We start from the raw sequence: 15703 nt of genomic DNA, 5'->3' as shown, positions 1-15703 counted from the left end.
ATAACTCAGCAGTGAATAGCACTAACATTACACTGTACTGAAAAATAGGTAAAACAAAGAAATTTTGTCTTTGGTGCCCCCCTCCTATTAAATAAAGATGTGTATCTGAGAGCCAAGCTACAAGTGATGAATGACACTTGCCTGGCAAGTGAACAGACTCACGTGTATTCCTCCCTGTTCACTTGCCATTCACTTGCTCTCCACTTGATCAAGTGGAGAGCAAGTGAATGGCAAGTGAACAGAGAGCAATACACGTGAGTCTGTTCACTTGCCAGGCAAGTGTCATTTGTCACTTGTAGCTTGGCTCTAAGTACTTAATAACAGAAAGAATTATAATGAACTCTACCGCAGTAGAGACAATATTAGTAAAACTTACTAGTCTTCATAGGAAAAAACATATTTCAAACAATTTCAATTTTTTTCTCATCACACAAATGAAATTAAGTTTTCTTACTACAAATGTTTGCCCCCTTTTAGATCCCTTATAACACTACTTTCTCAAAAGGCTGCACAGCCGTCAGATAATGAACACTTGATAAAATTATGTTTTTACTTGCCTCAGTGGTAGAGGTGATGATACAGGCTGACTGAGGATCAAACTGTCATGAGGTGATAGCTTTAGACGAAAAATAAAAATAGAAACAGTTTTTAGTATGTACATTGTTATTTCCTTTACTAATAATGAAAAGGAATGTACATTATGTTATGGACACCAGAGATCTATGAAAGCACTTTTAAAATTTATTTTTATCTCATATTACAAGGCTTGGTCATATTTAGCGATGATATACATGGGAAATAGGTAATAATTCATTAAAAATTGCCCCTATTATTTACTGCATTTAGAATTATTAAAGATTTCACTAAGTGTTTGGCACAGGGTGTTGACATGTTAAGCAGGTACTACTAGAAGATAATTTCAGTAAACGTTAATTATCTTCACAAAATTGTTACTGTTGCTATGGTCCTGACTACCCCATTGCTAACTACACATATCCTATGTGTATATTCTGAAGATATTTTGCACGGATAGAACTCACAGTCCAGTGGTAAAGCTTCGAGCTATTTATGACAGCATTGGTCTGTTGACTTACACATGCTAATGAACTGGCTAAATAATTTAGCACGGATATCCTCTTCCCCAAGGGTTTCTTCAGCAATGCCCTTGAGAAAGCCCACAAGGGCATCCAATAAAAGGAGTCCGCAATCTGACAGCCCTGACTGCAAAAGCGTCACTGCGCCCCTTAGGAACACGTTGCAAGTCGACTGGGGTACCAAGTACACAATGTGATTTTTTAGCAAGAAGGGTCGCGGTTCCTCAGATCTGAGCTGCTTCCGCTGCAGACAAGCAGCAGTTGCAGAGAACAGCTTTTTAAAAAGTCAGTGGAGGCCCGTTTCATCTCAGGAAAATGGCACTGGTGCGGGAGGGACAGGAATTATTAGCCCCATTTTGGAACCACACGGGCAGCACCAAAGTGGGGGGAATCGTATTATATAATCTGGCCCTGTGTGCACCTCTTAAGACATAAGGAACAGCTTTCAGAAATTTCAGAGATTTGATATAGGTAAGAAAATGGCATCACAGGCCCATATAAGATGGTGCGTTATGCTTTCTCTTATTTTCCCAAGCTACATAAAGCAAACTTTCCACAACTGTAGATGGATTCACACGTGCTTCACAGCTGCAGCATCGTGGGAAATTCCATGTGTAAATGAGCCACCGCTGACTGATCTTTCATACCACTTCAGGCACAATGAACTCTAATGGAGTCATTTCGCACCTAAAGAGCCCTCGAGCGCAGGTGATGAACATGCAATCATGAACCAGCTCAGAAGTCAGCCAAGTATAAACAAGGATGAATTGACACTTACTTGGACTAAAATTCTGGGCCTCTGCGGGGATGGAAAAGGAACTTTGTGCATAAAATGAGAAATATGCCTGAGAAAGAAGACATATTGATTTCAGCTTAATGTAACGCAGTGATCTGAACATATTTACAGAACACAAGACTGTGATAGCATTGTGACATTTCCACCCCTGAGTTTGCCCAGCCATCCTCGTGCACCTACGTATGTAAGCCAGCCCACGAGCAGGCAAGCAAGCCCCAACCCTGCTCAGAAGCCAGGGGAGAAGTTGCTTTTGCCAAGGGAGATCCATTCTTCCCAGCAGGGATGGCTCTCCGACTCTCTCTCAAGAGCTGGGGGAGGCTTTCCCTCCAGTTCCTGCCACTGTCCTCTATTCCAGTTTCATGCCAGGAGGAGCATTAAACAGGGGCTGCTCTGCTAATGCTGGGCACGTCAAGGTCACACAGGTAGCCAGTGAATCTTCTTATAACATAAACAAATACAAGCTTTATTCTACTAGTATTATCTCTAGAGTGCATATGGGCTACAAATGAAATACAGAAAGATTTCCAGCCTAATTTGGAAGTGACAGTGCCTGGCAGCTGCTCTTCCCTCCCAGCTGGAAGGTGCAAATGAGTGGGTGTGCAAAGAGGTTGCTCTCTGGCTGTCGCTCACATGGACACACTCCCCTCCCCCCAGTAACACACACACAAACACAAAGAAAGAAGAGCTCCTTTTCCATTCTCTGCCCTCACATTTGTAGAAAGGTCCTAGCCAATCTGGATTCTGGGTTCTCATCAGCCAACAGACAAGTATTTGTACATCATATTTCTTATCTTCCCCACAAGCTGTGAAAACATCTAACTCCAGGAGAAACGAGGGTTTACCAGCCTCCCTGATGCTACAAACATCGGTTCATTTCCATATAAATGTCAGCCTTTCCTAAGAGGACAGGTCTCATCCTGCTCTCAGTCCATGACAAGCCTCACCACAACAGCATGTGAAAAGAATAAAATATATGATGTTTCCGACGACTGGCTCCAGTTAGTTGTGCTTGTCTGCTTCAATACAGAGTTTCTCAAAATGCCATGACTGACTCACAGGGGCACCAGGAGGGGGAACAAGTTGTAGGGAAGCTGGCAAATAAAAGCAGCAAAAGTTACTAGCCCAAAAACCTCTTTGGCTTGCCTGCCACACTCGCACATACTGGTCATTTGAGGCACATCAAGAGTCTGAAAGGAAGAAAAAAACCACACACACACACACACACTTTCTTCCAATTTGCAAAAAGAAAATGAGGTTCGGTCTCCTGGAAGCTATTCTTAACATGACACGAGTGACCGGGCATGCAAAGATTTACAAACGGAGGAAGATTTGGCAGCTGCCTCGTCTTTTCTGCAGTACCAGAAAATGGACTGAAAGGATCTAGATGGAGCCGGTTTAGCAGCTCAGCTCAGGATCTAAGTACACACAAGCAGATTTTTAGGCCTGTGTCATATCCATCCCGGGTCTTTTCAAGCAGATATGCTCCAGGAGTTCCCTGTTGAAACTAATTTAGATCAGGATCACAGGAGAAAAGGGGGGGGGGTAAAGCCTCCTCATGCCATTTTCCCAACCTGAAAGGACCCCAGGGAGTCACTATTTGACTGGTTGTGGAAACGCACATGTACTGATGGGCTACACGTAAGTTTCATCACCAACAAGGCTCTCAGAGGCTGTTTCAGGCTGGGAAAATGGCATGTGCTAAAGCCAAAAAATCCACCCCTACTTGTCTACGCTTCAACTGAAAACTCCCAGTACATGTCTGCTTGACAAGATCTGGGGTAGATATAGGGTGGACCTGTAGAAAGTATCATGTGTATATGTGCTGTCAAGTTGCAACCAACTTATGGCGACCCCAGCAAGGTTTGTCACTGCCTTCCTCCGCTGTCTTCTTTGGTGGTCCCCCATCCAAGAACCAACCCTGCTTAGCTCCTGATATCTGATGAGATCGGGCTAAACCATATCATTCCATATCCCACCATGATGTGTCATTGAAATGAAGTAAGTCATAGTTGACTTACGGCAACCCTTGGTGGGGTTTTCATGGCAAGAGACTAACAGAGGTGGTTTGCCATTGCCTGCCTCTGCAACTCTTGTCTTCATTGGAGGTCTCCCATCCAATTATTATTCAAGGTTGACCCTGCTTAGCTTCTGAGATCTGACGAGATCAGGCTCTCATGGGCTATCCAGCTCCTCAGAAAACACATCGAATCATGATTTTCGCTAATCATCATTCAGAATGCAATCCATGGCTTGAACAAGCCATGCCACAGAGATACTCATCTACTCTCAATTTCCATTTATTCAGTGTTCCAGCATCTAAGGCAGCAACCTCTGAAAGTGGAATATAACTTATTTTGCAAGCCCACTTCAAACTGTGGTCTCCATTTCTGGATTACCAAGCATGTTTTATCAAGCTGGACATTACACAAAGCTATAGCAAAACCGCCTTAAATCATGCTTCCATGTGACATCTAAAGTGAGCCAATTATGGGAGGCAGGGAACCCAAAAACATTCTGGCTAAGCAGGACACTCCATAGGTTGTGGCAACTGGTCACCTGGCTTACATCATAAAAATGTACAGTAACAATATATACAAAACACGTCACAGAACTCACTTCTCAATAGGCAGGACATGAGGACCAGAGATGGAATAACGGTACAGAAATGTGAGAAATTTCTTGAAAGCATCAAAGAAAGGCCAGTGAGAAAGAAGGCAGATGCATTTGTTCGTCTGGACTGTTTTGAAACTTGATTTCTTGTCGGGAGTAGCGGCTAAACCCAGCTGAGATTTTTGTTTTTCTGTGAGATTCTCCTCAGGGTATGTTTCATAGAACTGAATAGCAGCGCCATACACCTGCAAAGGAAAATACATTAGATTTCGCTGAGCTATTCTTTCACCAACAGTCATGTGTTTACCTCAAATTCAAGGGAAGGTACTTCAAGAGGTTTAAAAGGCTTGGTTCAGAAACTGCACAAACCATGGTTTATTTTAACTGTGGTTAGTTTGTGAAACCAGAGCGTGCAATCCTGGTTTGTCTCAACAAATGCTGGCATCAGCACTTTACCCTTGCCCCATTTCCCCTACCAGGGAGAAGGAGGGAAATATTTAAAAGGGGAGAAGGAGAAACAAGCAACAGCCAGGTTGGCAATAGGGCCCTGCAAAAGGCAAGGAAGTAGGGGGAGATAGATTTCCTCTCCCACAATGACACCCCCCCCCCCCGGGTAAATATCTAAAATACTTGTAATAACTGAGAAAAGTAAATATCCAGAATTCAATGTAAATAGCTAAAACAGCTTCTGGCTAGCAGGCAAATATATTGAACGTGTCAGCTATGTTTTACCAGCATGTGCAAATATATTTTCTCTTCACCACAAAAGTTCCAACCCACAAAAGATTTTTATTGCAACAATATAATTCTCCTCTGGTTATAACATTCAAGCTCAGAAGGCAAATGTTTACACACTTTTGATTCTTCAAACATGTCCTCAGACAGCATATCTACGCAATCTCTATTTCATACCAGTTAAAACATAGATCAAACACGATGTGAAAACCGAGATCACGGATTAGGATTCTTGCTTCTTTTTGAAAGCTAATTAGCAGCCCCATGAAGCTGCTTTGAAGATTGGGGGGAAAAGGAATGCTTAGCAGTGCACCCTTTCCTGCCAAGCCTCTTCAATGTTTTAAATTACCCCGTTAAACTAAAACCATCTTCATGGAAGAGGGAAAAACAGGTACAACACTTGTACCTGTCTTTTTTCTCCTGTGGAGATAACTGCAGCCAGAACTGTAGTTGGACAAGGCACTGAGAGGTCTCTGTTAAAGATCCGTTCAGAAAACTAGAGCTCCCACGGTTTCCCAGGGAGAGGGAATTACTGTTGAAATCAGTTGACATCTAGATTTAACAGCTACATGAAGCCATCACAGGAACTTTTCTGAGTAACAGGTCAAAATTAGAAACACGAAAGAACACAGTGTACCTGAAAATTTGATTCATACCTTTTTAGCTGAAGCTCCAGTCAACACAAATGTAGAAAAAACAGGGAGGGGATACTTGCTATTAGACGGCCAGCATTCAATTGTTGCCCCCATTGGGAGACAAAAAAGAGGTACGGATTCTGGTAAGGGGAATGAATCGTAGTCATCTTCTGGGTATCTACAGAGCAAGCCTAGAGAAAGGAATTTGTTCATAATGTTACTTAAACCCAAGTTTTCCGGGATCAAATGCATACGCTACTCTGCATATAGGGCTGCCAACCGCCAGGTGGTGCCTGGAGATCTCCTGGAATTACAACTAATCTCCAGGCCACAGAGATCAGTTCCCCTGGAGAAAATGGCTGCTTTGGTAGGTGGACTCTATGGCATTATACCCCAATGAGGTCCCTTCCCACCCTAAAACCCACCTTCTTCAGGGTCCACCCCCCAAAATCTCTAGGAATTTCCCAACCAGGAGCTGGCAACCCTATCTGCACACTATTAACATTTTAGGCATATATTGCTTATGTAAGCCACTGAACTATTAACAAGCATTTAATTAAAGAAAATATTGTTCTTGCAGTGCAATCCTACATAGAATTAACCTGATCTAAGTCCATTACCAGAGTGTCTCTGTATAGAACTGCGCTTTTATTCTTAGTTTTCTTATCTAAAGGCTTTACATCAATTCTAGCTTAAACATCCTCTTTAGGAGCAAGCCTATATCACTGCAAATCTAACACAACATTAATTCTTCATTCAATACTGGTATCAAGTGCAGTCTTCCCAAGAGATTCAACTATACAAGCAAACAACAAACAAAGAGTAAAATCCTTCCAAGTTAGCATCAGGATCGAAATTTAAACTGTCTGTCCCAAACAGAGCAAATAAGGGAAATTCAAAGCTCACATTAGTTGGTCAACTGCTTGAATGTCTACCCACTACTGCTTTCTGATACAATATTTTGTTAGTGTTAATCAGGGCTTTTTTTCAGCAGGAACGCAGTGAAATGGAGTTCCGGAACCTCTTGAAAATGGTCACATGGCTGGTGGCCCCGCCCCCTGATCTCCAGACAGAGGGGAGTGTAGATTGCCCTCGGCGCCACCAAGTGGCGCCGAGGGCAATCAAACCAGCCAAGTGACCATTTTCTCCAAGGGCAACCCACTGAGTTCCACCACCTCTTTTCCCAGAAAAAAGCCCTGGTGTTAATCTAAGTAAGTCCTACCACTTTCAACCCTTATTAATAAAGTACGGAGAATCTTTTCAAGGGCTAAGCATAAGCACTCGGGAGAGTATAAAAATAAAAACCAACTTTTTTTCCAGGAAGGCTTTGGACTGCTTTTTTTGCAGTCCACATTTATTGTTTGCACAAGTACTTTTTTTGTCTTATTCCGTCTGCAAGCCATTGCGAGAGCCCTTCAGATTAAACAAAACATGGCACATGTAAAATAAGCTGTTTCATTATTTGTCATTATAAAACTAACATGAAATCAGCACAAAATTAATGATAGAACTCGTGCCATTACCCATTTTGCAGTATTGCAAGTAGGCCAAAAAATATGAGCATATGCAGAGCTCGTGAGGCCTACATGGAAAGAAGGCCAAAGCTGTTTCAAACGTAAAAGTGAAATAAAAAAGAGGTGCAGCGGAGAAAAGGTGCAGCTGCAGTCAAGCCAGAGTTTTATTATGAAGAAGTCTTTTGGGATAAGAGCTTACTCATCTGCAAACTCTATCCAAGCCTACCAGCAACAAACTGCCTTTACTAAGTAGAAAGCAAGATCAGAAAAAAAACTGGCCACCCACATTTTCTGGACTACAACCCTGGAGCCTCTCAGATTCCACCTATCCACCCCTCCCCATTTTAACAGGCATCTGTGTATGTTCCTCCCTCCAAAGTACTCAGAAGACATGGGCTATTCCTGCATTCTAAACTGACAACTACCAACTTGCCCAAGACCACCCCTGGGAGCTTGTTATTGTGGTGGCTTTAAGCCAGGTTTCACTGGTCTAAGTCCAGCACTCTGACGACTGCACCACACTGGTTCTACTACCGATGGGACTGCTGCTTTTGCTTTTGCTCTGACAAGCGGATTGCCAGCCATGTCACATTCGCTAGGCTGCACTCCATACCCAGTCCTCTAAAGCACCGCTGTGTTCGTTTAGACTAGGCTTGTCCAGGCAAGCAGCTCCAATAAAGAGGAGGGCAAGCGCCTGTCTTTACCTGCGTATCACCAGAGTCTCCCCAGAGTCAGATTTTCATCTGAACAAAGGCATGATGTACATATGGCATACCGATATCTACTAAGGGGACCCCTACTGTGCCTTCCACACACAGCTTTTGACCCACTGTTCTCTCCCCAACTGCAGCATTTTTTTGCTTCTGCATGTCATGCGCAATCTGAGCACAACTTGTGCAGTTCCTGGGCCTTTCCCTTTGAAGCCACAGCACTCCTCCCCCACCCTCACACACACACAGACACAAGCACACGGCTTTAGCTCAAAGGGGAAACTAGGAAAATACAAGGCAGTTGCAAGCAAGCATTCTCATGAACGCTCAGCCTGCAGCCAATCGGAGGAGCGGGAGTGGAGCTAAGCTTCAATTTTCAACTACTGTCATCCTTTTATAGGCTTTTTAAATTTAACAGTGGAACCACGGATCACCTGTTAAGAGTGGGAGGGGGACGTCCCTAGCAAGATTCTCATGGTGTTGGTGCTTCTGGTGCTGATAGGACTAAGGAGGAGGAGGCAGGGCAGCGACAGCAGCAAGTAGCCCAGGGATGGCGCACATTCCCACCCAGTCCTCTTTCCATAGCCAGACTGACTTTTCCCACCCCTGTTCAGAAGCACTGTGTGTGTTATGTGCCGTCAAGCTGCCTCCAACCTATGGTGACCCTATGAATGAGAGACCTCCAAAATGTCCTATGATTAACAGACTTGCTCAGATCCTGCAAACTGGAGGATGTGGCTTCCTTTATTGAGTCAAGCCACCTCATTTTAGGTCTTCCTCTTTTCTTACTGCCTTCCACTTTCCCTAGCATTACTGACTTTTCCAGAGAATCTTGTCTTCTCATGATGAGACCAAAGTATGATAGCCTCAGTTTTGTCATTTTAGCTTCTAGGGAGAATTCAGGCTTGATTTGGTCTAGTACCCACTTATTTGTCTTTTTGGCTGTCCATGGTATCCACAAAACTCTCCTCTAGCACCACATTTCAAATGAATCAATTTTGTTCCTGTCAGCTTTCTTCACTGTCCAGCTTTCACATTCTTACATAGCAATGGGGAATACCACAGTTTGGATTATCTTGATCTTGGTTCCTAGAGAGGTATCTTTTATCTTTAAGGATCTTATCTAGCTCTCTCACAGCTGCTCTTCCGAGTTTCAATCTGCTTCTGATTTCATTATTGCAGTCTCCCTTTTGATTGATGACTGAGCCAAGGAACAGAAAATCTTGTACAATTTCAGTTTCCTCACTGTCAACTTTAAAATTGTGTAATTCCTCAGTAGTCATTACTTTAAGGTTGAAAAGGAGGTTGCTATATGGTAATGAAGAGGGGGTGAGGGCAGGATGGGTCCAGAAGAAAATTAGCTCCAAACTAACAGCCCAGCACTTTGGATCCTGGACAGACAAATTAAGATCTCTCAACATTCTCAGTCTCTTTGACATTAACAGAAATCGATCTTGGACGGGCCGAAGCAAATGCAGATCCAATTTAAGTTCCCGTACTAAAAAGAATTCTGTAAAAATGAAGCTTATGGCCTCTCTTCTTCTACTAAACGCAAGCAAAAACTGTATTTGAGAGTTAAGCTATAGATTACTTACCAGCTTTGTAGGATATGGTGTTTGTTTTCGCCACAGATTTCTTATAGCACAAGTATACAGCTGAACCCCACTGCAAAAAAAAGACAGAAATGGCTACTAAGCGGCATACAAAGCCAACGTGCAATGCTATAAGGGAAAGGGAGGAATTTTTTACTTATATATTTATCCGAACTTTTCTCTCCAATGGGAACCAAGAAGCAGCTTTCAACATCATTCAACATCATTCTTCCTCCCTCCATTTTATCCTTATGATCACCCTTTGAAGAAGGTTAAAATGAGAGTGTGACTGGCCCCATGGCAGAGTGGAGATTCAAACCTGGGTATCCCAGATTCTAGTTCAACATGTTACACCACACAACAGACATCAGAAAGACTGAAAGACACTGCAGACTTGGACAGCCTGAAAAATCAGCAGTGGCTGAACATAGCCTAACTCAAACAGGGCACAGTATCTTATTCCAGGACACCAAAATACTGGACAACACTTCCAACTACTTTGTCAGACTGCACAGGGAAGCCATTGAAATTCACAAGCATAAGCAAAACTTCAACAGGAAAGAAGAAACCTTAAGAATGAACAGAGCATGGGCTCCAGTTCTGAAAAACACCAGGCCAACAAAACACTCCACACCCGACAATAGCCCTGCAGAGAAGATTAGCACATCAAGCACCAATCCATATGCAAAAGAACCTCCTCAGGATACAGTGAAGCCTCCCGCCATTAGCATTCCACACCCTGGGAAACTCTTACAGGATGACTCAGCTCAACCCCACCCCTCCTGAGTAGATACAAATGACCTACATCTTTTCCACACTGTGACACTGAGAGATCTCTGTCTTTTGGTGCTACACCTCTGAAGATGCCAGCCACAGCTGCTGGCGAAACGTCAGGAACTACAATGCCAAGACCACGGCAATACAGCCCGGAAAACCCCCAACAACCACCAGACATCAGAAAGCTAGAAAGGACAACCTGTATACAGTCAAGCTCAATATCAGTGTAGCTATGGTAATGAATCATATAAATACTTCTATGTGCCAGAGGAAGAGAACTTGACTCATAAGGTAATAACGAATTTTCCTGGGCTTGCCTTTTTACTTGATTCCTGCTGGTGTTTAAGCCTTTTATAACCATGTTTGAGTCTTAGCCTGTAATTTTTTTTTTACCCTATGACCCATTTTTAACGATTTTGCAATATTTTTGCAATAACTTCTTTCTGTCACAGGCAACAGGTCTTAATATGTAGGATTTTATACAGCATTCTGTTTAATTTTTGGCACAACCAGTAAGTGTCCACACAACAGTGTCATCTTTGGAATGAAAGAGGGATGTTTTTATGTATTTTACAAGCCACAGTATATATATATACACAATAAATGCAGTAACCTGGATTTTGCAGGGAGATCACGTTTTCTAGTGGCTAAGAAAAAAACGTTATCAGGAAAATGAGGGACAAGTGTGGTGTTAGTATAATGAAACCTTGAGAAAGAAAACCTTGGAAAAGAAGTGTGTCTTTATTGGTGCTATGTTATTTTTGCAGAGACCCCCAGTGGCCCAAAGGAAACACACTACAATAGACCAGATCAGTCAACCTTAACTGATTTCCTCTCGTCAACATATCCGTATCATCTAGTACTGGGCATGCTAAAAATGGACAGATTCAACACAGAAATTCTTAAAATATCTAAAACGTCTGTTTTCAAATGATGAAAGCTGGGAATCTGTAGAACGTGAAGCCTGCCTTCAAAGTTGTTTACTAGGAGGCATCATAACAGCAATGTTATAGAATTCTTTGGGTTGCAAAAAACCCAGCAACCTTTTGAAGTTGTTCTATTAAAAACTGTCAGCACACTGCTGAAAGTGAATGTTCTGAAACACTAAAGCGTATGCTTATATTTATTAAGGGAATGCCATCACACATGAAAACTGATTCTAGCATAATTTTCAGACATTATAAATCTGGATACTAGGAAACAATCAATGTGTATGTGACGAAAGGACGTTGTAAGTTTCTACGAGAAATTCTATTACAACAATTTTGTACTTTTCCTATTAGAGGGTCAAAATGAAGATTTGGGCTAGAAGACACACAGCTTTGATCATTCTGCATATTATTTCCTCCCATAAGCACCAATTGGTGTTTGTCAGATATAGATTCATCCTTCTTTTGAGTTATTTTATGCTCACAGTTTTATATTTTTGTAAGACGTATTAAGAAAAATAAATCAACTGTTTCATGATCTGCCCTTTGTTACCAGAACTGTATCTCTTCTCTATTATGGTTCTCCTCTACTTTCTGGCACGCACATGATTCATTGCTGGTTCTACTTTTCAAAGAAGTGACCTAAACCACATTTTATCATTCAGAAACAGAACTGCACATCAGCATGATAAAATAGTATGGGGTAACACACATAAAAGAACTTACTAAGCCTTGTGGGAAATTTTAAAAAAAAATAGAAGAAAGAAACACAACTTGACGATGATTTTGTATTTCACTAAAGTCAAAATTATGACAGACAGCTGTGTATAAACAGCAGATACATTTATGGCTTAATCCACCTAATGCCCAGAAATCCATTTCATCCTCATTAGCCTTTAAAAAAAATCTCGTTAAGAGGTTCCCACACTTTTGCAACCAAAGGACTCCCATTTTGATTTTAAAACTTTCACAGACCCCATATTGCATGCTCCATGGAGGCATGCATCCTCTAGTATCCTCAAAACAAAAGAATGAGAACTCCATCAGCGACACTTGAAATGAGAAATGTAAATAAAATAGCTGTATTACGTGTACATGGCCTACAAGGTCAGGCCTCTACGAGGCCACAATTCAAAAGCCCCTGACCCAAGACTTTGCTCTGGAGAAAGCAAGAAATTTCCTTCTAGCTAGAGGACAACTGAATAAGGGGCCTGGAAATGTTTCCACAGCTGATCACAGCAACAGAAAAAAGACTAGCGTCACACACAATTTGAACTTCCAATATTCTACTAAAACCTCCCAGTGGCTATTATTGCACATGGACACAGAGTGGAGTCTCTATGGTGAAATCCTTTGCATTGGAAAACAATGAAAAGCAGTTCAATTTTATACCAGAACTGTGATAATTGCACCCCCTTGGTGCCACTCCATTAATTTGAATTCTTAGACCTGAGCTAGTGGATCCCAGCAACCAATCAGCACATTTTCTAGCTAGTGCTGTGAACTCACCTGGAATCTAGGTGAGCTGCTGTAGCTCAACAAGCTCACACACTCTGAAAGAGAGAGAACCCAATCCAAGCCCCTTCCCCTGATGCAGAGAGTCTCTGTCCCCCATCCTACAAAACAGGACGCTGCTTTAGCATTAGGTGGATGGAAATGAGACAAGCTTGCCTTCTGCCCTTGCAAAGGGCTCATGGTCTCCTCGGAGACCCTCAGAGATCCCCGTACCCCAGTTTCAGAAATGAGGCTTTAGCTAACACACAACATTTTTTTTTGTGCAAATGACTTGACTATCATCTTCCAGACTAGAGCACTGAGAAGCAATTATGTCCTAGAAAGCTCGGCAGTGTTTACATTATTAGAGCAATGAACAATTGGTGGCTGGAACTTCTTAAACAGTAAATGAGCAATGCTCACTCTTGCAGGAATACTTCAAAGGAAAAAAAAAACCCTTACAGTCACGCTGCTTGGAGCTAGGTAAAGAAAAATGACTGAAATAGATTCAACAAATAAGGTGTGCATTAATTCTTATAGCAACAACAATGGGACTTCCATGTTCACAGAGAGTAGATCTCCAACTACCAGATGCTGGAAACAAACAGGGTGAAAACTGTAAGATATCTGATGTTTATCCATGTAACTAAGAGTGTCTCTAAACAAAACACCTCGGTGCGTGTTCCTCAAGTGTAGGGAGATGCGATGTAAGCAGGGAAGCATAGTTTTAAAAAGAGCAGGTGGAGATTGCTCCTCAGAGGGTTTGTTAATTTCATCTTAGCCTCCATCTCTGTCAATTTCACCTCTCCAGTATAAAACTGTGTGGGATCACAACTAGAGGGCAGTGAGGAATAGAAATGGGCTGGACCTGCCTTCCAAAGCCGGGTTTGGACTTGGAGAGGTTATAACGGGCTGAAGTTTCCCTTTTGACATTTCACAGCCCCTTCACACAGCTCCAGTGCATAGCAAAGCCTTTGCCCTGCCACTCTTCCCGGCAAACATTGCATCTCCCGATACGTGTTCTTCACATGTCAAATGTCTTGTGTAGAGAGACTCTAATTCGATAAGACTCACACATAAAGGCTGTGTTCATAACTAGGCATCTTCTAATGAGCAACAAACACAAAAATTAAAACTAGCAGGTACTGCAGAACAGCAGACTCGTAGCATAACCAGCTGTTAAGTGAAATTACAGACTCAGACACATTCAAACAGACAACGATTTCTCTTGCCATCAAGCCTTGTTTGTGAACCTCATGAAGTAACCGAATGGACTCTGCTGAAAATGGTGCACAATTAGATGAACCTTAGTCTGAGCCAACAAAGCAAATAAATGCTTGTGATTTTTATATTACAGCAGGGCTGCACAGACGAATTCAGAATATGCTGCTTGGATAGCATTTATACAGCAATCCATACAGCGAAGGTTAAGAGTCTCCACAATGCAGCCATCAACGCCACAGAAAGATCAGTTAACAGAATATCGGTTGACAACTGTCCGTGAGAAACAGATTAATACTGAGACAACAGGAACAAATTAGCGGGTGCGCTCAAGAGAATGTATCTAATTCTATCACAAACATTATACATCCTCTGAAAAGGACCTGCGGCTAATGCGGAAGTCATCTTACCATACTGTTGTTGAGATTCTTGTCAACCTTGCAGAATGTATGTGGTGGGGTTTCTCCCTTGCTCGGTACAATTATGCATATATCTGTTACAGCCAGGGTATTCTGGGTCATATTCTCCAAGGCTCTTCGGTATGTGATGTATACTTTTTGCGATGAGGTTCCACTGCTAATATTTGCAGGGCGGCCATATGGAGTGGACTGAATGATTTCACAGCCCTGTTTTAATCGCTCTTTCCCATCATATAAAACCCTAAGCGGAAGAAAAAACTCAACATCATAAAGCATGTATTTAGAAAGGTGTTAAGATTGGAAGCAGAGACTGAAAGGCAAGTAACTATTGCTGGAGTCTGAAAAGCAAAGAAAATGCCAGATTCTACCAGGCTCTACCCATAATTCAGCAGGCTTCTCCTTGCCTCTGCTCTAGAGTAGCTCGGTTTCTTCAGGCATTTATATCTGGAATAAAGTATTATGGTAAATAGAAAGTATAGTGGGCCAACAGATTCCAAGAAATCCAGAAAATATTTTTTTCTAGAAATAGATTTGTTAAGACAAGTAGATAAAAACAAACTGGTTACAATAACAACTTTGTTAGCAATCGCTAGGATAGAGATGGCCAAGAAATGGGGAAATAAGAAAGGGCCCTCACTACAAAATTGGTACGATTCCATCTGGAACCATTTTATATTGGTTAAGTGGATTGCCCTATAGGCGTTCAGAATTTGGAAACTTATCGGAAAAAATTTCAAGAAATTTGGTTTCCTATTGTGCAATTTTTGCAGGAAAAAGAAATTGTTTCTTCTAACATTCATTGTCAAGAGCTATTGAATTTCTAGATGTATGGAACTCTTTAGGAATTGTTATATTTTGGACCAATTGCGAGGTAACACATAAAGTAAAATATTTAGGAATAGAACTTACTACCAAAAATATTGACTTATTCAAGAACAATTATGAAAAGCTATGGCAACAAATAGACAGAGACTTAATCAAACGGAATAAGTTGAATTTGTCATGGCTGGGAAGAATAGCAGCAATTAAAATGAATGTATTACCACGGATTATGTTTTTATTGCAAACAATACCAATAATAAGAGACAATAAACAATTTGATAAGTGGCAAAGGAAAATATCGGACTTTGTATGGGCAGGGAAGAAGCCTCGAGTGAAGATGAAAGTGTTATGTGAT

General features: G+C 41.8%; 1 protein-coding gene across 2 annotated transcripts in view; it reads right to left on the bottom strand.

Moving 5' to 3' along the window:
- The window catches only part of DENND4A (DENN domain containing 4A), an 81860-nt gene that overhangs the window by 51203 nt on the left and 14954 nt on the right, over positions 1 to 15703 (bottom strand). For both annotated transcript variants that reach the window (XM_055002280.1, XM_055002281.1), the window contains exons 3-8: positions 14518 to 14767; positions 9690 to 9759; positions 5892 to 6061; positions 4507 to 4745; positions 1873 to 1939; positions 558 to 616 (exon numbers count right to left, since the gene is read on the bottom strand). In XM_055002280.1, coding sequence (XP_054858255.1) covers positions 558 to 616; positions 1873 to 1939; positions 4507 to 4745; positions 5892 to 6061; positions 9690 to 9759; positions 14518 to 14767 — 855 coding nt within the window. The remainder of the gene's footprint in view (positions 1 to 557; positions 617 to 1872; positions 1940 to 4506; positions 4746 to 5891; positions 6062 to 9689; positions 9760 to 14517; positions 14768 to 15703) is intronic.

This window comes from Eublepharis macularius, chromosome 18 (assembly GCF_028583425.1).
Source record: "Eublepharis macularius isolate TG4126 chromosome 18, MPM_Emac_v1.0, whole genome shotgun sequence".
In the NCBI taxonomy this organism is placed as follows: domain Eukaryota; kingdom Metazoa; phylum Chordata; class Lepidosauria; order Squamata; family Eublepharidae; genus Eublepharis; species Eublepharis macularius.
The sequence above is the reverse complement of the archived record's forward strand: the minus strand, read 5'-3'. Positions and strand labels throughout refer to the sequence as shown.